The following is a 20,872-nucleotide window of genomic DNA, read 5'->3' as shown; positions in this document are numbered from 1 at the left end:
CTTAGGTTAACAAGAGCAAGGACTGTCCTTGTGCTGGGCCTGGATTAAGGGTAGAGTGGCCACCACACTCCAACCTGCTACAGCCGCATTGAAAGCAGCCCCCACCTCTGAGGTTTCAGGTTCCTGTGGTCAGCCCCTGCCCTATGCACACCTGTGGGGCAGGAGTTTTGATCTTAGTCTGGCTGCTCTTGGTGAGGGTGGTGGCCTCAGGCCTCTATGTCCTTTGGCTTCTGTGGGAAATCTGTGTGGCCTGGGGAAGTGCATCTCAGCCCAAAGTGGCCAGGGGCCTTCTGTGCCTTTCCCTGGACAGGACGGCAAAGGGCAGCCCAGGGCTCGGGAGACACGATGGAAATCAGCTCTGCTACTCTCTGGCCAGGAACTGTCCCAGGCCCTTTCTAGAAGATTCCCAGGAAATCAGCTCAGTGTGGGTTCTGGAATCAGATGGGCCACGCCATCCTCCCTGGTGTCTGGTCTGAAGCTACGGCTTCAGAGCCATTCATTGAGGAAGAATTCTAGCCCTTGGTTTTGTGCTGAGGGCAGCAGCCAGGACTTACACCCCTCGGCCCAGTCCCTGGCACACAGTAGATGCTCAGTATTTATTGAAGGAATTCTGCCCAGAGATTATTGTCATTCTTGCCTAGGGGCAGATGAGGTCAAAGTTCCCTATTTACTGATAGCTTCTTTCCTTAAATGTTTTCAGGAAGGGGGCTGATTAGGGGATGCACAAGATATCAAAGTCTGGTCAATACTGGCACCATAAGCACCTACCTACCAGCCCCAACTCCCTCCTTCTCCACGCAGTTGAGATGGGGAAGCGGACAGGACCTGGTGACATGTGTCCAGGTGTTCTTTCTTCACAGCATGCGCTACGGATGGTGGCCAAGTACAAGCCTGGGTAGGGAGCTGGCGGAAGGCTGTGAGCATCTCTGGACATTCAGAATCAGACTTCTCAAACTGGAAGAGCCTTTAGCTCATCCAGGCTAACTTCCTACTTTTTCAAGGCCCAGAGATGGTCAACAATTTGCCCAAAGTGACATGGCAAACTGTGGCAGAGTCAAACACAAACTCAGGTCTCTACCCCAGTCTAGAGCCCTTTGCCCCAGCTCTGCGGTACCCAGTGTGGCCATAAGGGGGCACTCGTGGCAGGGTCCTGGAGGACACGGGACATCCCCAAGGATGCTTATTCTCGCCAGCTGGACATGTGGAGGAGGAAGATTGGCATCCGTTCATGAAAATAAAATTGATTCTCCCGATCAGGTTTTCTCTCTGGAGCCTTGGTGAGCCTGAATCAACAGTGTCCTGAGCTGCCCGGGAGAAAGGAAGGGGGAGGGAAACACTCACTCCAGGCCTGTTTTCCAGCTTTATTAGTTCACAGAGTTTATGACCTGCTACAGGGAACATTTTTGTGTTTAATTCAAACACACTCTGTTTTCCCATTCCCTTGGTACCCTGCTGGGACAGGCCTGGGCTGATGACAGCCAGTCCCTGGGTGATGACCTGTACTGGGGGAGCTCTGACCTCCAGGCCCCAGGCTCAGGCCGACAGGAAGCAGGCTGGACTGGCAGCTGGCCCAGCCTGCAACTTACCCCAGGGCTGATACCTCTACCAGGGCAGGGAGAGGGGGGCCTCGGGAGGACAGGACGGGGAGCACATGGGCTTCTGTTGCAGAAGCAGCCTCATTTCACAGCAGTCTTCAAGCTGCCTAGCAAGCCTTCTTGCCCTGGTCAGTCAAATGTCTGGCTTCCCCTCACCCCAGCATTAACCTTCCCCACCAAGGTTCCAGGGTACCTTGGTATCTGAGAACAGTCAGGAGGGCTGCTCCTGGATCCTGCTGGCTGGAGGAACCCTGAGTGTTTAGAGGCTGCCTCTATGGTCCCAGCTCCTAGCTGAGTCCCAACTTGTAGAACCTGGACAGCCTAAGATCCAGGCTTCCTGGGCCACCCTTCACCCCAGCCCCTGGTGAAGCAGCTGGAGGTCCCATTCCTGGGCTGAGACAGTGGTCACTCACTGACCTCTGGGCTCAGACACTGGCCACATACACAATCTCAGGGCACAGCCACTTCTTGGGGCTGTCTTTTGCCTTCCAAAGAGGCAGAGGAAGGAAGAAGCCCCTGAGCAGGCCTTGCTGAGACTACAGAGGACCCTTCATACTTCACCGATTCCAGGACCCAAGCCAGGGGCTCCCCTCCTGCGCTCTGTGCAGGTGCCAGGATGGGCACTCCACTCGACCTTGAATCTGCCCCAATCCGGCATCCAGGCCAACCCCTCAGCCTGGCCCTCCACCACCGCCTCTCACAGTCAGCGTGAGGCCCTGTGACCTGTGTGGGGCAGCCACGCCACCAGCCTTGGCTGCCTTAAAGGTAAGGGCTGGGTCACTTGGGAAGAGGTGGGCAAGAGGGCCCTGGAGGAAGCTGAGCTCTTCAGACCTGTCTGCAGGCCAGAGAAGGACAAAGAGGAATGATGTCGGAGGCATCCCAGCTGCGCTGGAATGTGTAGTGTGTTGAGTCGTAGGAGCAACAATGAGCAGCCAGCTGAACTGAGCTGGCCATGGCAGACCCAGGTCCCTTGCTGTCTGAGAAGAGTCGGGAAGACTGCTCCTGGATTCTGCTGGCTGGAAGGAATCCTGAATGTTTAGAGGCCGCCTTCGTGGTCCCAGCTCTATCTGAGTCCCAGCTTGTGGAGTGTGGACAGCCTAAGTTCCAGGCTTCCTGGGCCCCCCTTTACCCCAGCCCCTGGTGAAGCAGCCAGAGGTCTCATTCGTGGGCTGAGACTGTGGTCACTCACTGACCCCTGAGCTCAGACGCTGGTCACATACATGATCTCAGGGCACAGCTGCTTCTCGGGACTGTCTTTGCCTTCCAAGGTATGACCCCACTCTGGGGCAGCCTCCACTCTGGCTCCTTCCTCCTTAGCATGCCTGCCTTGCTGCTCCTTCTTCTGCAGGGAGTAGAAGCTGCCACCCATGAAGAGGGCAGCCGAAATGAGGAAGAAGCTTGACATGTAGAAAATGTAGCTGAAGTTGTTGGTGGTGTCCAGGAGGAACCCTGTGGGACAGAGAGTAAGTTAGTAGGCCACCGCCTGGGGCTACCAGGTCTCCCCCAGCTAAAGTGTACTCCCTGAGAGCAGGGGTTTCATTTTTGTCTCTGCTGTACTAGGAATCGTGGCTGGCACCCCTAGGCACTTGGTGGATGTTTATAGAATGAACAGGCGGAAAGAAACAGTAAACCTACTCTGGCCTGGGCAGAAAGGGTCTGCAGGCTGGGAAAGAAGGCAAAGGCATGATGCCCTTACCCTTGGCGACAGGGAGTTAGAGTCACCCACACCTCCTGGATAGCTCTCTCCACTTGTTTGCCTGGAGAACTCCCTTGGAAACTGGGACTTCCAATGCCACGCTTGGAGGAAGTGTCCCCACTGGGCTGGAGTCAGTCTCCTGGGTTTTACTGTAATCACCACCAGCACATGTCATGTGTTGGCTGCTCCAGCACCAAGGGCTTTGCGGACCTTCCCTCATTTGCTAGGATGTCATGCTCTCACGTGGGTCTCTACTACTTCTTTTTTTTTTAGACCGGGTTTCACTCTGTCACCCTAGGTAGAGTGCCATGGCATCGTCATATCTCAATGCAGCCTCCAACTCCTGGGCTGAAGCGATCCTCCCACCTCAGCCTCCCATGTCTACAGGCACATGTCACCACACCCGCTGAACATTTAAATTTTTTGTAGAGATTGAGTCTCACTGTATTGCCAGGGCTGGTCTCTCTCTATATTCTGTTTGTTTCCCTCCAAGCATAAATCATTGAATGGTCACAAATATGTCTCTTTGCTTTAGTTCCCAACTCCTCCACCAGAAGGTAGGCCCCCCCAGAGGGTGGGGACCTTAGTATTCAGCCATGAGCACCCAGCAACTGGCACAGGTAAATGGTTAGGGCAGGTATTCTTTTTATTCTTGAGAGAGAGTCGCTTTGTTGCCCAGGCTAGAGTGAGTGCCATGGCGTCAGCCTAGCTCACAGCAACCTCAAACTCCTGAGCTCAAGCAATCCTCCTGCCTCAGCCTCCCGAGTAGCTGGGACTACAGGCATGCGCCACCATGCCCAGCTAATTTTTTGTATATATATTTTTAGTTGGTCGATTAATTTCTTTCTATTTTTGGTAGAGACGGGGTCTCGCTCTTGCTCAGGCTGGTTTTGAACTCCTGACCTTGAGCGATCCGCCCGCCTTGGCATCCCCGAGTGCTAGGATTACAGGCGTGAGCCACCGCGCCTGGCCAGGGCAGGTATTCTTGTCTGCATTTTGTAGGTGACACTGTGTCCCAGAGAATGACTTGCCCAGGTCCTGCAGGCAGGAAGTAGAACTATGATGTTCATAACAGCAAAAACTGGCACGGCACTGACTACGCACCAAAGACTCTCTACTAAGCCCTGTGCCATGTGACTCGGACCCTCACAAAAAGCCTGTGAGGAGATTCCACCTATCCCCACTTTACTGATGGGAAGACAGAGGCACAGGAGGAAGACGAAGCACTCGGGTTGGTCTGGCACACAAGCCCATGTTTTTCGCTGTCCATACCCCCCAGGCCACACCTGGCACATCTGGCTTCTCCCCCCACCCCCCCAGGGCCTCACCAGCCAGCGGCGGGGAGATGAGGACAGCGACGCCTTCCAGGGTGGTGAAGAGGCCCAGGGCACTGGGGAATCGATGCATGGGGACAAGGTCCATGAGGACCTGGAAGATGAGGGCACCGATGCAGCTCATGGACACGCTGTACACCAGGCAGTAGCCCACTAGCACCCGGAAGTCGGCCGACACTGCGCACACCAGGTTGGTGAGTCCGTTGAGCAGGACTGCCAGGCAGAACAGGTACTTGCGGTGGCTGGCAAAGGCCCGCTGGCTTGCCACCAGCCCGGCCATGGGCCGCAGGAAGATGTTGCTAAGGCCAATGATGGAGATGAGCAGGGCTGCCCGCTGCTCGTCCACGCCATGCCACATGGCATATGGCACCAGGAAGACATGTGGCAGCGGGAAGCCCACGATCATCCACGTCACACCCAGCGTGTAGACGCAGTAGCGCACGTTGTGCTGCAGGATGTCAAAGGCCAGGTGCCGCTGGATGGTCCGGCCACATACTGCCAGACAGCCCAGGACAGGCGTCTTGGGAGGTAGAAGGGGAACATCTCTGGTCTCAAGGGCCCTGTTAGTGGCCACAGGCCTCAGGATGGCCCCACAGACGCAGCAGTGGAGAAGGACCCCGCCGAAGACAAGGAAGGCTCCCCTCCAGCCCAGGCCTTCGAGCAGGTAGAGCGACAGCAAGGGCCAGAGCGTGATGCCGAGGGAGACACCCGCTGAGGCCAGTGCGTTGGCCAGCGCCCGCCGGCGGATGAAGTAGAGTCCCAGCACCGTGATGCTGGACTGGAAGCTGAAGCACATGCCCAGGCCTGCGATGGGAGAGAGGAAACTGGCTTGGGGAAGGTTCTAGAGCCTTCCACCTGCTCCCAGAGCGGGGTCAGGGGTCATTGCACAAGTGTCCCCCCCCCACTCCTTCACTTCTAGCCCAGACCCACCTCCAAGTCCCCAGGGAATGAAGACAGAATCAGCCTGCCTCGCCACCTCCCTGTAAGTGTCCCACCCCAGATCTGCCCTCCCCTTGCACCAGAGGGATCTTGTAAAAACCTAAATTGAACTAAGTCTCTCCCTGCTTAACACCTTCCAAAGACTTCCCATCACACTTGAAGAATATCCAAAGCATCTACTATGCCCTGGAAGGCCTGTGCCAGTTGGCCCTGGGCCACCTCTGAGATGTCAGCTGAGGCCACTCCCTGTCACTTACTGGGATCAAGCTTCTTTCTGGATGCTTCCTCCTGACTTCTCACCTCTCCTCTCAGCTCAGACGCCACCTGCCCAGAGGGGCCTTCCCAGACCCCCACCCGCTCCATGCCTGCACCTGCACAGCTGAGCATGCTGGAGGGAAAGCTCAAGACCACATGTGACCACTGGCCTTGGGGCTGGAGCTGCACGTGATGTCGCTGTGGCTCCCTCGGTCATGCCCTCGTGGGCTCCCTTGGCTCCAAGACCACGTGGGCCTCTTCTTCTTGTGTGGATGCCAATACTGCCTCCCCGGCACCCGCGGTGACTTGGCCACCCACGCCCCCAGCGGCTGTCCCTCTTCTGCCTGTGTCCTGTCTACTCAGAGGCATCCTCCAGCAAGTCCCCCTCTCCTTTATCTATCGTCTCCTCTGTGCTAGATCACTATCCCTCACTGGTACTTTTCCCATTAAAAATCCCCCCAAAAAACCTCTCTTAACTCCACAACACCTTGTGGGTTCTGGCCCGTTTCTCTGGTCCCTTCTCATCAAAATCCCGTGGGGCAGCATTGTTTACCTCTGCTGTCTCCTCCCCTGATTCCCCTCCTGTTCGCTTTTGAACCTGTTCCAAGCCCACCTTCACCGTCACCTCCGACCAGACGGCTCCTACAGAGGTCTGCAGCTCCACGTGGCCCAATCCCACGGTCGAGTCTGGGCCTCACCTTATGTGACTCATCGGTGGCTTGACACACTTTACTCGCTGTCCTGAGAAACTCTCCTGTACTCCTCTACCTCTCCGGTCACTTCTTCCTGCCCAGGCCTCTACACACTGGCGGGGCTCAGGGCTCAGCCCTCGGTCCCTTTCAGCTGTCCACCCTCGCTCTGGCGGCAGGGCACCAGCTCAGCTCAAGGCCAGCGCCACCGTCTCACCACACCTGTGCTGCTGGCACCAGCTCAGGGGCTCTGCTTGAACTCCAGGCTGGCTGTGTCGCACCTGAGGCTCCCCTGGTGTCCCCATCATAGTTAATGGCTACTCTGTCCTCGCAGGGGCTGGGGAGAGCAAACCTTGGTGTCACCCTTCTGGACTCTTCTTCCCACAGCTCGCATGCAATGCCCGAGCCTTACTTCTTCTCATCACTACCATTGCACCAGCGGGTTTGAGCTGCCGCCATTTCATTCCTGGCCTGTGACCATGCCCCAGTGCGTTCTCAACACCACCCCAGAGCAATGCCTCACAAATATCACCCCCATGCAGAACCCCTCAGATGGCTTCCTCGTCACTCCAGAACCTTCCAGCCCCCACCACACCTCTTCAACTGCCTTGTTCATGCCGCTCTAACCTACTGGCCTCCTCACCGCTCCTGAACTTCCTGAACTTTGCACTTGCTGTTCCCTCCACCTGGAATGCTCTTCCCCAGAGAGCTTGTGTCGGATTCCCTCAGGTCTCTGCTCAAAGGTCACCTTCTCTTTGTCACCTTCTCTTCTAGGCCCTCCCCTGCCCCACACTGTTGACAACAGCACCCTCCTGCCCAGCCCTGCTTCACTGTCTGCATTGGGTGTCCTGGTTTTTCACCTCCTGACTTGCTTAATTGTCAACCCACCCCCACCCCCACCCCCACCCCGGGCCAGGATGCTATTGCTTCACCTGTCCTGCGCTTTCATGCATTGCCATGGGCAGAGTGTTTAGACACTCTCGTGTATCTCATCGTTGCCTGTCTCCCTCACTAGACTGTAAGCAGTTCCAGGAGATCAAGAGGCTTGCCTGCCCCGTCCACTCATGCCTGGCACTTTTTAGCAGGTTTTCTGGAGCTGGAACGACAGTCACCTGTGATGAGTCCAGCCGTGAGGTAGAGCTGGCTGAGGGTGCGGGAGAAGGAGCCGGCCACCATGCCCAGGCTGGCCAGCACGCCCCCCAGCATCGCAGTCACTCGGCAGCCAAAGCGCTCCACCAGGACGCTGCACAGGGGCCCTGTGGGGAGGACACAGCCGGCGGGCGGCAGCTGAATGAGCAGGTCAGGAGGGAGGAGGGCAGCAGGGCTGGGGGAGGGCAGTTCCAGCAGGAACTAGCCAGGTGGCTTCAAGGGCAGGAGCCCTGGAGCCTGCAGGCCTGGGTTCCAGTCCCTACCCTGCCACGACTGGCTGTGTGGCCGGAGCAAGGCCCGATACCTCTCTATGCCTCGGTTTCTTCCCCTACAGGGTGAGGGGTCAGATTGGGTGATGTCTGACGCTGATAAGGATCCCCAGGGGGCAGACCAAGGCCCTGCACTGCACCAGCCTGAGGCGGACTCCATCCAGGTGAAACAGGATGGGTTCGTGACTTGAGTGGACAGCCCTCGCTTGGAGTCTGTCGGGGGTGGGTCATCCCCGGGCATCTAGATCGTGGTGCACACTTCTAGCCCCTGTTCTACCTGCCCCCATCCCCAGGAAGGCTGGCTAGAGCCACCTTCCAACCTGTACAGTTGCAGGGGGGGACTGGCCTCTGGAGTGTTCTAGAGAAAATCAGGCAGGGTACACTGTCCCCTCCTCCACTACCTTCAGCCACCACCAACGTCTGTACCTACAGGTGTAGCTCCATGTGGACAGAGGTCCGTTCCCCACCCCCGCCAGCTTTCTCACCTGCCCACATCCCAATGAGTAGAAAAGAGCCAACGGCTGCTCCTGGACACCTCGCAGGGGCCCCGTTCACCGAGTGCCCTGCCGGGAGCACACCTAGTGGAGCGGCGTCTCCGAGTTACTCTCCCAGAGCGTGGCCAAGGGGACAAGGAAAGTGTGTGTGTGCAGCGTGTGTGTGCTTTAGGTGGGGAAGGAATGTGTGGTGTGAGCCAGTGTCAGTATGAGTGACAGAGAGAGTGAGCAGCCCGTGCTCAGAGATAATCAAGCAAGGGCTGGCTCTGCCATTGTATACGGAGAGGCGAGGCTCTGACCCAGACATCTTCCCCATTCCTGAGACATTCCCTGGGAAAGGAAGGTGACATTGGAGAAAGCCCTGAGTCACTCAGTGGTGGGTAGGGGCTGGGACGTGGGCCAGCTGCATAGCTGAGGGTAGTGGGGCGCCCAAGGAGACGGGGTGTTTCCCCCGTGGGGCGTTGCTTCTACAGAGAACTTGCCGCGCAACCTTGGCCGTGCACTTTGTGCTTGCCTGCTTTCCTCACTGTGGGGGCAGGGGAGCTGGGAAGGATGGATGATTCATTCAAGTTTACAATTTCTACAATACTCTGGATGAGCATAGGGTCAAGATTGTGCACGTGAGGCAGAGGCATGAACGGACACACGTGCCCGCAAGGCGTGAGCCCAAAGCTGGCTGGGGCTGGGGTCCCCACCGGATGCCTGGTTCTCAGCCCCTGGCCCGGGATCCTCTCTGCCTGCGTGAGATGGCAGGCTCTGAGGTTCCCACTCCCTGCCACAACTTTGCAGGCCAAAAGGCCATGCGGTCTGGGCCAGGCCTGGCCTTTCCCCTTCCTCTGAGCCCAAGCCCCACGAGGCTCCTGTGGGGTTCATCCAGGAACACGGCAGTCTCCCTCAGTCCAAGCTCCCTCCCAGTTTGAGGAAAGGATCTGGAGTAACAGGGGGGCTGCTGGTAGCAGCTGGAGGGAGGGGCAAGGAGGTCGCCAGGGAGATGGGGTCAGCTGAAGCCAGCAAACACAGGCATAGGGAGAGCCCTGGGGGCGTCGGGTGGGGCTCCCGCTGCCCAGGCCCCTGTGCAGTCTCCCTGGAGAGCTCCCAGGAGCCGGGGCAGGTCCCTGCATCCAGTGCTACTGTGGAGAAGCCTCCTGGGCAGCTCCTGCCCTGTCCCCGTTGCTGGCGTCAGGGTTAGGTGGTCCCATTCCTGGAGAAGCCAGCCAGGGAACAGGGGCCTCTGAGGCGAGTGGTGCGAGGAGAGGGGCAGAGAGGGACTGCACTCCCTCCGTCACCCCAGCCGTGGCAACCTCCCTTTGCAGGGAGCCCCAGGCTGCAGTGGGGCACTTGCCTTGCCCCCTCTTATTCCTGGTATCTTCCTTGTGTCCCCTTTCTCATCCTGAAGCCCCCAGTGAGAGTCTCCAAAATACTAATAATTCAGGCCAGGCGCGGTGGCTCACGCCTGTAATCCTAGCACTCTGGGAGGCTAAGGCGGGAGGATCGCTCGAGGTCAGGAGTTCGAAACCAGCCTGAGCAAGAGCGAGACCTCGTCTCTACTATAAATACAAAGAAATTAATTGGCCAACGAATATATATATATATAGAAAAAATTAGCTGGGCATAGTGGCGCATGCCTGTAGTCCCAGCTACTCGGGAGGCTGAGGCAGGAGGATGGATCGCTTGAGCCCAGGGGTTTGAGGTTGCTGTGAGCTAGGCTGACGCCACAGCACTCACTCTAGCCTGGGCAACAAAGTGAGACTCTGTCTCAAAAAACAAAAACAAAAACACACACACACACAAAATACTAATAATTCAGCTGCATATATCTCCTGACACCAGCACCTCGGCACCCACTGGTCTTCCCTACCACCTCCTGTGGGAGATGGGCAGGATGCTGGAGAAAGCAACTGAAGTTCCGACAGATCACCCAGCTGCAGAACGGTAGCGTATGGGTGTGCTGGCTCCTCCTAGTCTGGCTATGCCTACGACGTCTGGATCAACCCCACCACCTGTCTTTGCCTCTTAGGCCCCTTCCCGCCCAGCCTCCTGGGGACACAGCCCCACCCAGCCGAATTCCAGCCAGGGGGCCCCACGGAAATCAGGTGAAATATTAGGAATTCACCCGGGGACAAATACTGTGGCCTCAGAGAGAGGGACCCGGAGGCCATGGAGGTGTGGCTTTCCCCGCCACCCCAGGCCCTCCTTCACCCCTCCCTCGGCCCTGCCCCAGCTGCTCACCGCCAGCGTGGAGCACAGCCAGGAGCACGGAGGGGAACCAGGAGGTCTCGCTGTTGCTGGCCTGGAAGTCATGCTGCAGTTCCGTGAAGAAGACGCCAATGCAGGTGGGGAAGCCCAGGGTGAGGCCCTGGGTCACCAGCGTGGCCAGCAGTACCACCCAGGCCCAGCCGCCGTCTGCCTGCTCCAGGGCCTGGGGCATCCTGTGCGACCCACCACAGCCTCACCGCCACTGTGACCGCTGCCTGGGGAGGGTACAGAACACAGCCCGGTTGATGGCAGGCCGCCAGCCTTCCCGGCCTACCTGCCTCCTTCCTGGGTGGCTGTGACCATCCCTTCCTCGTGCCCCGGCACCAGGTGTCACAGAGGAGCACCACCCCTGGGAGGTGGCCAGAGGCCCACGCGTTGCTTTTGGCGTCTCCTTTCACCCACTTCCCAGAGCCAGCCTGGCAGGAGGCGGTGGGAAGGACAGGAGGTGCAGGGCAGGGCGGGCGGCAGTTGGCGGCAGGAGGCAAGGGGGTGGGATTCTTTCCAGTTGTGACATCACTCGCCATCGGCAGGTGGGTCACCTCACCCACTCAGTAACTGCTTGTAGCACAGAGCAGGCTCTGGGGCCAGTGTGGTCCCAGTGCCCCAAAGGCACACACGACTCATTTCAAGCACTCATGAGCAGGCTTCCTGCACACCAACGGACTTTCGCAACGGCTCACGACCAGCAAAGTTCACTGTCGGCGCTGTTGTGAAGGCCGGGAGCCAGCCGGCGCTCGGTGGCTCCAGGAGTGTACACACAACAGCTCCGCAAGCCGGCGCCTACCAGCACCTTTGAGAAGGCACCAGTCTCACCTGAGGAACTTCGAAATCACACTACGAGGCTCCTTTCGCAAGGAGCTCAAGGCCAAGACTCAAGTTCCACAACCATGCTGAATAAAGATCTACCACCTGCAAGGGTTCTCCACCACACAGACACACACACACACAGAGGCACACATGGGCTCACGCCTGTAATCCTAGCACTCTGGGAGGCCGAGGCGGGAGGATTGCTTGAGGTCAGGAGTTTGAAACCAGCCTGAGCAAGAGCGAGACCCCGTCTCTACTATAAATAGAAACAAATTAATTGGCCAACTAATATATACAAAAAATTAGCCGGGCATGGTGGCGCATGCCTGTAGTCCCAGCTACTTGGGAGGCTGAGGCAGGAGGATCGCTTGAGCCCAGGAGTTTGAGGTTGCTGTGAGCTAAACTGACGCCACGGCGCTCACTCTAGCCTGGGCAACAAAGCAAGTCTCAAAAAGAAAAAAAAAAAATCAAAGGCACACACGGACACAGGGTGCACACTCCCAAAGACAAGCACAGACACACACATACACACACACACACACACAAATGCACACAGACACACATGCATACACAGTCACTCGCACATAGACAAGCACAGAGACACACAGACACACACACAGCAAAGTCTAGAGACATGTACGACAGACATACAGATACGCAAGTTTACACATGAAGATACATACAGTCACACACTAGGCAGGCATTCAGACTCACACACACACAGGCCCACGAACACACACAGTCGCATACTGTGCGCACACACACTCCCTGACATCTCTGGCTCAGAAGGGCGCAGCCAGTCCTGTCTCAGTTCAGCGCCACTGCCCCAGTGCTTCAGGCCACGGCCCCCATCACAGGAGCTGCCATAACCAGGCCTCCAAAGTCCCAGGGCCCCTCCCCAAATTCAGAGCCTTTTTCTAATCCCCTTCCCACCCTCCCCTTCTGTCCCCAGCTCCCTGGTCCCCCTACAAGCCCTCACCACGCCAGGCTCCAGGCTCCCCAGGCTGCAGCAGGCGGTGGGAGGGAGCAGCCTTCACCTTCACCGCAGTTAAGCAAACTGATCCCTGCGCTGCTTTCCTACCGCATCCCTCCCTTTCGCCCCCAGTCCCGAGAAGGTCCAGGGAAACTTTGGAAACTCCCAGAAATATGAACCCCCTCTTCCTGCCAAGCCCAGCACCCCACCCCTCCCCCAGGGCTAGGAGTTTTAAAAGAGCACCCAAGCTGGATCCACCCTCAACTGCCTCCTCAGGGCCTCCCTCCCACCTCCCAGGGAACCCCAGGAGCCCTGCCAAGGTGGGCGTCCCATTTGTCACAACCTCAGGTGTGTGTGAGCGAGTGTGTGTGATCCTGCATGCAGGGCAGGGAGCACCTCCTGGCGCTAGAGCCCCTTGCAGCCCTGACCCGCCGTCCTGCTCGGGGCAATACCTCAGACGTGGGCTTCTCCAGCAAACTGGCTCTCGCCTCTTCCAGGATTTCTGTTCCCTCAGCAAATGCAAAGGCCACAGGTGCCACTTGATCCTCTCAGCGCTGCCCTGAATGTCAGGTTTCCACTCCCTTCTCCGTAGCTCGTCCCTCCTCCTGGCCCTCCCACCTGCCACCTTCCCCTCTCTGTCTCAGAAGGGCCCACCAGCCCTCCTGCTCCCTCCTGCCCTTCCCCACTCCCTGTCGCCCTGCCCTGCTCTGGTCTCGTCCTGCCCCTCTCTGGAGAAGCATGCACTTTTCTAGGCAGTCTTTTTGGGGACTTTGCCCAGGCTCCTGTGACCTTCACTCAGTACCCCACCATCCCAATGGAACCTTTCAGGGGGGCTGGCTCTTCTGAGCATCTCCTTTCTCCTGGCCTCTCCTGGGTCCGGGCTGCAGGCCAATCAGAGCCGAGGAAAGCCTGTGCACCTTCGCTCTGTCTGTGCACTCTGGGACCCCAGTCTCCCTCCCTCTGGGAGCACCCCCGCAGACTCAGCCTTCCACGAGAGGGCCATCCCCTCTTCCAGTGACTCCCGGGTCATGTGCATAGTGTTTATGTCCACTTGGTCCTCCAGCCCCTCCCCCATCAAGCTGGCCCCTCCTCACGGCCTTGGCTGCTGTGGGTCCAAAATTCCTAGCCAGAGATGTCCAACTGATCTTTCAAGATTCAGCCCTTGCAGCACCTTTAGGAAGCTGCCCTGATCCTCACCCAGGCTGAGCTAGGCCCCTTCCTGTTTTCTCTCTACTGAAGTGGACACTCCCTTGTTTGTCATCACCCCCACCCCTCCTACCCTCTTCCACACCATGAGCCCAGACCTGCTCGTGCAGACACCCAGCCTCCAGCCGCGCACAAATGAGAATATTAGTGGGACCCACCTGTGTTCCCCAGAGGGCAGACAAGCCCAGGACCAAGGGTGATCTGGCTTCCTGGCAGGCAGGTCCATTCCAGAAGACTCAGCAGGGCAAAGAGACGGGGCTGGGGCTCTGGCCTGGCCTCTGCCCCGGTAGCGAGGTGGTCTTTTCTTTGCACTGTGAACCATGAGTCACTGCCTGGTGTGTGTGGGGGCCAGGAGGGAGACAGGGCCAAGACACTTGGCTCTCACTTCCTGGGACTAGGGGTGAGGCTGGGCCACAGAAGCTGCCAACCTCAGCTCTCAGAGCCTCCCAGGCCCAGTGAGACCAACTTCATGGCCAGGTGGCAAGAAGTTGGTTTGTGGGCAGGGCAAAAGTTTAGATGATGGTTCTGGTCCTTCTCCCATCTCACACCCCCCCCCCAGGCTATGCTTTTAGGGCCCTTGTCTGGTAACAGGGGCCTCGACAGGCCTTCAGAATCCTTTCCCCGACCTTTGGAGCTTCCAGGCATGGTCACAGGAGTGAGCCGATGCTCTCGTACAGGGGTTTGCGGTTAGGGGGCTGGCGTCCAGAGTGGAGGGGTGGCCTCCCCTCCCTCTTCCCTGCTCTTCTGCCATGGTAGAAGAGGCCCAGGAACCAACCCCCAGCCCTGGAAGCTGCCTAAGAATGGGCAGCCCCAGGCAGGCCTTGGCGACCCCTGTGTCCCCAGATGCTGTATCAAGGAGGCTCCCCAGCCGGGAGCCCAGGGCATAGTGGGCAACAGGAGGGGTCAGCCCAGAGCTTGGGGACCATCTCAGTGCCTGGCCAGAAGGGGAAGGGGAGAGGTGGCTCCAGAGGTGGTGAGCTGGGGCAAGTCACCCTCTTCCTTTCTCAGGTCCCCAATCGGGCCTCCCCACATTCCCCGCAAGGGCAGGGGCCCACAGAGCACAGCTTGGAAGGGGGATGGGCTAGACAACAGGGACTTCGTGACCTCCTCTCACCCCGGCCCCCTCCTCGCTGGTTTCTACTCTGCTTTCGCGCCCTTCCCAGCACCCAGCTCCTCTAGGTGGGGCTTCTGGGACGCCCAAACGGCGCCCGGCCCCCCAAACCCAGGCTGTAGAGGACAAGGAGCCCCTCTGGAAAGCCCCCCTCAGAGCTCAGTCACCCCAGGCTCGGAAAGCCAGCCTGGGGCAACTCAGGACTGGGACAGGAAGACTTTTCCGGATCCTCACCCCCACTGAGCCCGCCACCGGCGGGAAGGGATCCGGAGGCCCACGCGGGGGGACTGCGACTGCGCCAGCGGGGACCCAGGCGGGAGGGACGCCCTGGCGGCCGTGGGGGCCCGGGAGCCCGCTCACCGCCTCGCACGGCCGGCGGAGAGGCGGCTCCACTCCCGCCGAGCGTGGCGTCCGCAGACTCGCCAAGCCCGCGGCGGGGGAGGCGGGGGAGGTGGGTCCCGCGGAGGCTGGGCGGGGACTGGGCCGGAGCCGCGGCGCGGGGGCGGGGACCGCGCGCGAATCCTCCCGGGGTGGGGGTTAGGGGAAGGGGCCGGCGGCGGGACGGCCGCCCGTGCTTAGCATGCCAGACGCACGCTTTGCGGAGTCTCCATTCCCGGCCCCGGGTGCAGGGTCCCTGGAGTGGGCGGGAGAAAGCGCCGCAAAGGGGCTCGACCTCCTGGCGGAAGTAAGGTGGGGAGGAGGCAAAGGCCAAGGTCGAGGATGTGGGCTTTAGCCGCCCAGGGGTCCTGCCAGTGGAAGCCTAGAGCTTTGAAGGCTGCACCTGCGGGGGCCCAGACAGACCCCTCAAGTCCTGGAAACATGTCTGGGGACCCTCACCACGTCCACGCGCAGCCCTCAGAGCTGTTGGCCCTTTTCGAGCTTCTCCCCTACCTGGATGGCCCTTGAAGTGAGTCATTTAAAATTCATTAAATTACTACAGAGTTACAAGAATCAAGACATGTGTGCCTGCCGAGGGTGGTGGCTCACGCCTGTAACCCCAGCACTTTGGGAGGCTGAGGTGGAAGGATTGCTTGAGACCAGGAGTTCAAGACTAGCGTGGACAGCACAGGGAGACCCGCCCCCCACCTACAATAATAATAATAATAATAATAATAAAAATCAGCCGGAAGCATGCAGCTACTCGGGAGCCTTAGGCGTAGGATCAATTGAGAAGAAGCCAATATGCTGAATCAGCAGGTTTTAGGGCTGAGAAAGTCTTTGTCAGAAAGTCTTTGTTCCGCAGAGTGCTAAGTGGGGAGATGGAGAAATTTCTCAGATCTCCCTTCCGGGGAATTTGGGAGAAGAGTTTTTAAGGGTAGTTTGACAGGCAAGGGATTAGGCCATTAATTTGAGGTTCGTTAATTGGGGCAAAATTATAGGGATGTAGAAAGCATCTTCTTGTGTTGTTTCAGTCCCTGGGATCACAATTCCAGTTGAGTCGGTTTCTTGGTATGGGCCACTGGTCTGGGTGGGTCAGTTCATCCACTGGAATGTGAGTTCTGGAAGATATCTTAGAAACTACCTTTAGGTTTGGAAAAGGTGATGCTATCTATGGGGAAAGTTAAGAATCTTTATGGACACCAGCTTTGAGGAGAAGTTAAGAATGTTAATTGTTACGGGATGCCTTGCTCTAGAGTGGCAATTACAAGGAGACAGTTACTAATTATTATTTTTAGCTAGGCCCTTACCACAGTTCTCGCCTTGTACCCCGTTTTTGAAGGGCAGTTTCAATGACACCACAGCCCTCTAGCCTGGGTGACAGAGGGAGATCCTGTAAAAAAAAAAAAAAAGTGGAACTGGCAGAAAGATAGACATATAGATCAGTGGAATAGAACTGAGACTAGCCCTTTACATTTATGGTCAATTGATTTTCCTTAAGGATGCTGAGGCCAATCAGTGTAGAAAGAAGGGTCTTTTTCAGCAAAACTGTGCTGGAACCACTGGACATCCACATAAAAGAGTGAGGTTGGACCTCTACCTCTCAACATCCACAAAATCTAATTCAAAATGGATTACAGACCACAACCTACCATGTTTCCCCGAAAATAAGACAGGGTCTTATATTTATTTTTCCTCAAGAAGACACCCTAGGGCTTATTTTCAGGGCATTTTTTTTTAAGTACGGTACAACAATCTACATTTACTCAAATATAGTTAAGTCGTCTTCTTCTGGAACATTATCATAACCCTCCAAACCCCGAATTCCATCCTGAATTTCTTGCAACTCTATTTCCTTTAGAACCATTGGCCCCAATCTCTCCTGTCGATCAATGGAGCTCTCATGGGGCAGACGAGAAGGGCTGCTCATCTTCTTTTCCTGCTCCGAGATGAAATGCATGGGTTGTGCAGATGCACTGCGTAGCCACACCCATCACTAGGTCTTATTTTTGGGGTAGGGCTTATATTGCACAAATGCTTAGAAATCCTGCTAGGGCTTATTTTATGGGTAGGTCTTATTTTCAGGGAAATATGGTAAGACCTAAAACTTTAAATCTCTTAGAAGAACACATAGGAGTAAGTCTTCATGAATGTGACTCGGCAATGGATTCTTTTATTTTTTTAAGACCGAGTCTTGCTCTGTTGCTCAGGCTAGAACACAGTGGCATCAAACTAGCTCACAGCAACCTCAAACTCCTGGTCTCAAGCAATCCTCCTGTCTCAGCCTCCTAAGTAGCTGGGACTACAGGCACGTGCCACTATGCCCGGCTAATTTTTTCTATTTTTAGTAGAGACAGGGTCTCACTCTTGCTCAGGCTGGTCTCAAACTCCTGGCCTCAAGTAATCCTCCAGCCTCGGCCTCCTCCCAGAGTGCTGGGATTACAGGCATGAGCCACCAGCCAGTCAACCATATTTGTCATGAAGGAAATACAAATCAAAAAGCACAGTAAGATACTGTTTCACACCCACTGGGATGGCTTAATTTCTGGGTGACTTACCAGGAGAAACTTGTGTCAGGTTGAAATGATGTTTTTGTTTTTTAAAATTTTTTTAGCACCAAAGTTGATGCAGCAGAAAGGAATATGTAGACAGAAATCATTACCATTCCTGATAGTCTCTGATAGTATCCTTTTTTTTGAGACAGAATCTCACTCTGTTGCCTGGGCTAGAGTGCCGTGGTATCAGCCTAGCTCATAGCAACCTCAAACTCCTGGTCTCAAGAAATCCTCTTGCCTCAGCCTCCTGAGTAGCTGGGACTACAGGCATGAGCCACCATGCCTGGCTAATTTTTTTAATATATTTTTTAGTTGTCCAGCTAATTTGTTTCTATTTTTAGTAGAGATGGGATCTCGCTCTTGCTTAGGCTGGTCTCGAACTCCTGAGCTCAAACATTCCTCCCGCCTTGGCCTCCCAGAGTGCCTGGCCTCTGATAGTATCTTGATACTATCAAGATAGATGTCATTACCATTCTTGCGGTTCATTATCTTGCTGATAGTCCCAGGGTTGGTATTGCTGCCCCTGGTCTTTAACTGCCAGGGAAAGGGTGGCTTTGACATGGGGGACATTCAGCTTAGCAAACATTGGGAAGAGGGGATGGAACCTAGTAAAGTTTGCCCCCTGGGTTTATAAGTACGGTCCCAGGCCTGTCCTGGGGGACAGAGGGGGTCATAATTGCACCATCTCAGTACCCCTTATCTCACCTGGCCTAGTCCTGAAAGTGGCAGTCCCTTTAGAACAGGCTGGATACAGCCACCTCCCTCCCTATCCCTGGGTACTCTGGCAGGACCCGAGGACTCACAACCCGGAAGCTCCTTCCCCTTTATGAAGAAAAGTAAACTTTGACCTTTACTTCATAAGGTGAAACTGATAGAGTTCTGGAAACACCCCCTCCACCATCCTGGACTCTGGACTCTGGGTGCCTCTCCAGGGTGAGGTTCCCAGTGGGCTGAGGGCATGGTCACTGTGGCTGCAGTGCCCAGAGCCAGGGTCCCTCAGCCTTGCCCAGGCCTCCTCTGTGACTCTGTTGCCTAAGTGTGGGGCTGAGCTCACATCCCAGTCACCAGGCCCAGTTTTGCTAGGGCTGATGACCACTGTCAATGAGGGGTGGGTGACCGGGGACTCTGAGTTGGGAGGGTTGTCATCCTATAGATAAAGAAACAGGGGTCGAGTGCAGCGGCTCACACCTGTAATCCTAGCACTCTGGGAGGCCAAGGCAAGAGCATCGCTTGAGTCCAGGAGACAAGCCTGGGCAACACAGTGAGGCCCTGTCCCTACGAAACAAACAAACAAACAATTAGCCTGGCGTGGTGGCACGTGTGTGTAGTCATAGCTACTTGGGAGGCTGAGTCTGAGCCAGGAGGATCACTTGAGCCCAGGAGTCTGGGGTTATAGTGAGCTACGGTGAGCTATGATCACGCCACTGCGCTCTAGCCTGGGTAACAGAGTGAGATCCTGTCTCAAAATAAATAAATAAAAAGAAACTGAGGCATTTGCTCAAAGAGAGAGGTAGGCGCCTGCTCAAAATCATAAATCTTTAGGAATTAATAGCAAGTAATTAGTAATTAATAGCACAATAACATCAGTAATAACAGCCACCACCACTTTCCATTGCTGGTCTGCGCAAGACATTGAGCTCTTTGCAGGTGCATGGGTGTTCCCTTTCCCTGCGACCATTTGCCCCAGTGATCCTTCTCTTACCTGATTGGCCTTCAGGTGTCAGCTTAGAAGGCCCTTCCTCCAGGAAGGCCTCCCAGACTTCCCAAGTTGAGGCATGAATCCTACTGTGTGTTGTGTGTCTCCGCACTAAGCTTCCTGAGGCGCAGGAGCTTTCTTGTGCTTTCCCGGCACTTGGCATCTCTCCCAGCACAGGGCGATAACAGCTGTAATAGTAACAGGAGCGTCAGCATGTTGGGCGCTGCTCAAAGTGCTGCCCACGACTGACTCATCGGCTGAATGAAGGAGTGGAGTATTGTCACCCAAGTCCCTCCCCCATTTCTGGATCTTCATACCCCAAACCCAGGGCCTGGTATCCTTTAAAAATATTTTAATTACTTGAAAGCTCCGGATGGGCTCCTTGTCCCTGGGGTCCTTTCCCCTGCTCTTGGCCTCTGGCTGCGAGCCTGCGGTGTTCTTGCAGGGTACCCTCTGCCGGGGCGGGGGGGGGGGGGGGACATGGTCTGTCTGGGCTCTCCTGGGTGCTGCTGAGGGCTGAGGCTCCTTTCCTCCCCCACCAGCTCCAGGGACAGCTCCTCTGTTCTCCACTTCAGCCCCTGCCTGTTTGCCCTACTCAGCCCAGGCAGGCCATGTGGCAGCCTGTCAGCTGGCCCCAGAGGACTAGGCAGTCTCTCCAAAGATGTGATGGGCACAGTCTGTCCCAGGGCTGGCCATGACCCCCACTTCCAGTCCAACAGCAGCCGTCACCCGCCCAAGGAGAGATGTCTAGCTTCCCTCCCAGGCAAGGGCAGCAGATTGCCTAACGCTGGGGACTGGACAGGGCTGGGCAGCGGGACAAGAGAAACCACAGGGCGACCTCACACAGGCTTTGATTTGGCATTGTCCCTGGGCTGCACCCCGCCCCAATGCCATAAATCAGGCAGGCACTCCTAGAACTCCAGCCTGGCACAGCGCTCGCTCCACGGACCCTCTCTGCCCCTTCTAGCCGAGGAAGGAGCTGTTATAGTGGGGCTCCCATGGCTTTGGGGTTCCTCCTGGGTCCTCCTCCTTCCTGCCTTCCTCACCTGGACTCTCAGCCCACCCGCTTTCTCTGGAGCTCCAAGCCTATCTCCTTTTGTTTTTCTCACTGTCCCGCAACTGAGCCTGTCCCCTCTGCCACCATCTTCTGCTTCAGACCAGGTCCCGTCCCCACTTGCCATTGACAGCGTCTCCACCGCCCCCTCTGCTAACCCCAGGCTTTCGTACCTGCTCCTTCCTTCCTTCCTTCCTTCCTTCCTTCCTTCCTTCCTTCCTTCCTTCCTTCCTTCCTTCCTCCCTCCCTCCCTCCCTCCTTCCTTCCTTCCTCTCTCCCTCCCTCCCTCCCTCCCTCCCTCCCTCCCTCCCTCCTTCCTTCCTTCCTTCCTTCCTTCCTTCCTTCCTTCCTTCCTTCCTTCCTTCCTTCCTTCCTCCCTCCCTCCCTCCCTCCCTCCCTCCCTCCCTCCCTCCCTC

General features: G+C 56.7%; 1 protein-coding gene and 2 long non-coding RNA genes across 6 annotated transcripts; 1 reads left to right on the top strand and 2 right to left on the bottom strand.

Annotated features, from left to right (window-relative positions):
* Positions 1–1,348: 1,348 nt before the first annotated feature.
* On the bottom strand, positions 1,349–15,196 carry SLC16A5 (solute carrier family 16 member 5). 4 transcript variants are annotated; one of them, XM_012778762.3, is made up of 6 exons: positions 15,008–15,196; positions 13,821–13,994; positions 10,650–10,891; positions 7,621–7,764; positions 4,620–5,429; positions 1,349–3,044 (listed from the first exon to the last, which is right to left on the bottom strand). In XM_012778762.3, exons 3-6 carry the CDS (start codon positions 10,846–10,848, stop codon positions 2,797–2,799), a joined length of 1,401 nt encoding a protein of 466 aa, XP_012634216.2. In that variant the 5' UTR covers positions 10,849–10,891; positions 13,821–13,994; positions 15,008–15,196; the 3' UTR covers positions 1,349–2,796. The 4 variants fall into 4 exon arrangements, with proteins under 4 accessions (XP_012634216.2, XP_012634219.2, XP_075850851.1 ...); XM_012778765.3 differs by having other exon boundaries at positions 13,821–13,973; XM_075994736.1 differs by having other exon boundaries at positions 13,821–15,196.
* Positions 7,722–11,743, top strand: LOC105878929 (uncharacterized). The gene is made up of 5 exons (XR_001157528.3): positions 7,722–7,807; positions 7,992–8,090; positions 10,438–10,513; positions 10,642–10,753; positions 11,320–11,743. It is a non-coding gene; the product is annotated as an uncharacterized LOC105878929 (long non-coding RNA).
* A 131-nt stretch (positions 15,197–15,327) lies between the features above and the next one.
* LOC142861875 (uncharacterized) lies at positions 15,328–19,851 on the bottom strand. The gene is made up of 3 exons (XR_012912983.1): positions 19,763–19,851; positions 19,409–19,590; positions 15,328–16,544 (listed from the first exon to the last, which is right to left on the bottom strand). It is a non-coding gene; the product is annotated as an uncharacterized LOC142861875 (long non-coding RNA).
* Positions 19,852–20,872: the final 1,021 nt, after the last annotated feature.

Source organism: Microcebus murinus, chromosome 18, assembly GCF_040939455.1.
Source record: "Microcebus murinus isolate Inina chromosome 18, M.murinus_Inina_mat1.0, whole genome shotgun sequence".
In the NCBI taxonomy this organism is placed as follows: Eukaryota; Metazoa; Chordata; class Mammalia; order Primates; family Cheirogaleidae; genus Microcebus; species Microcebus murinus.
Note: the sequence above shows the minus strand (reverse complement) of the source record. Positions and strands in the feature narration are given on the sequence as shown.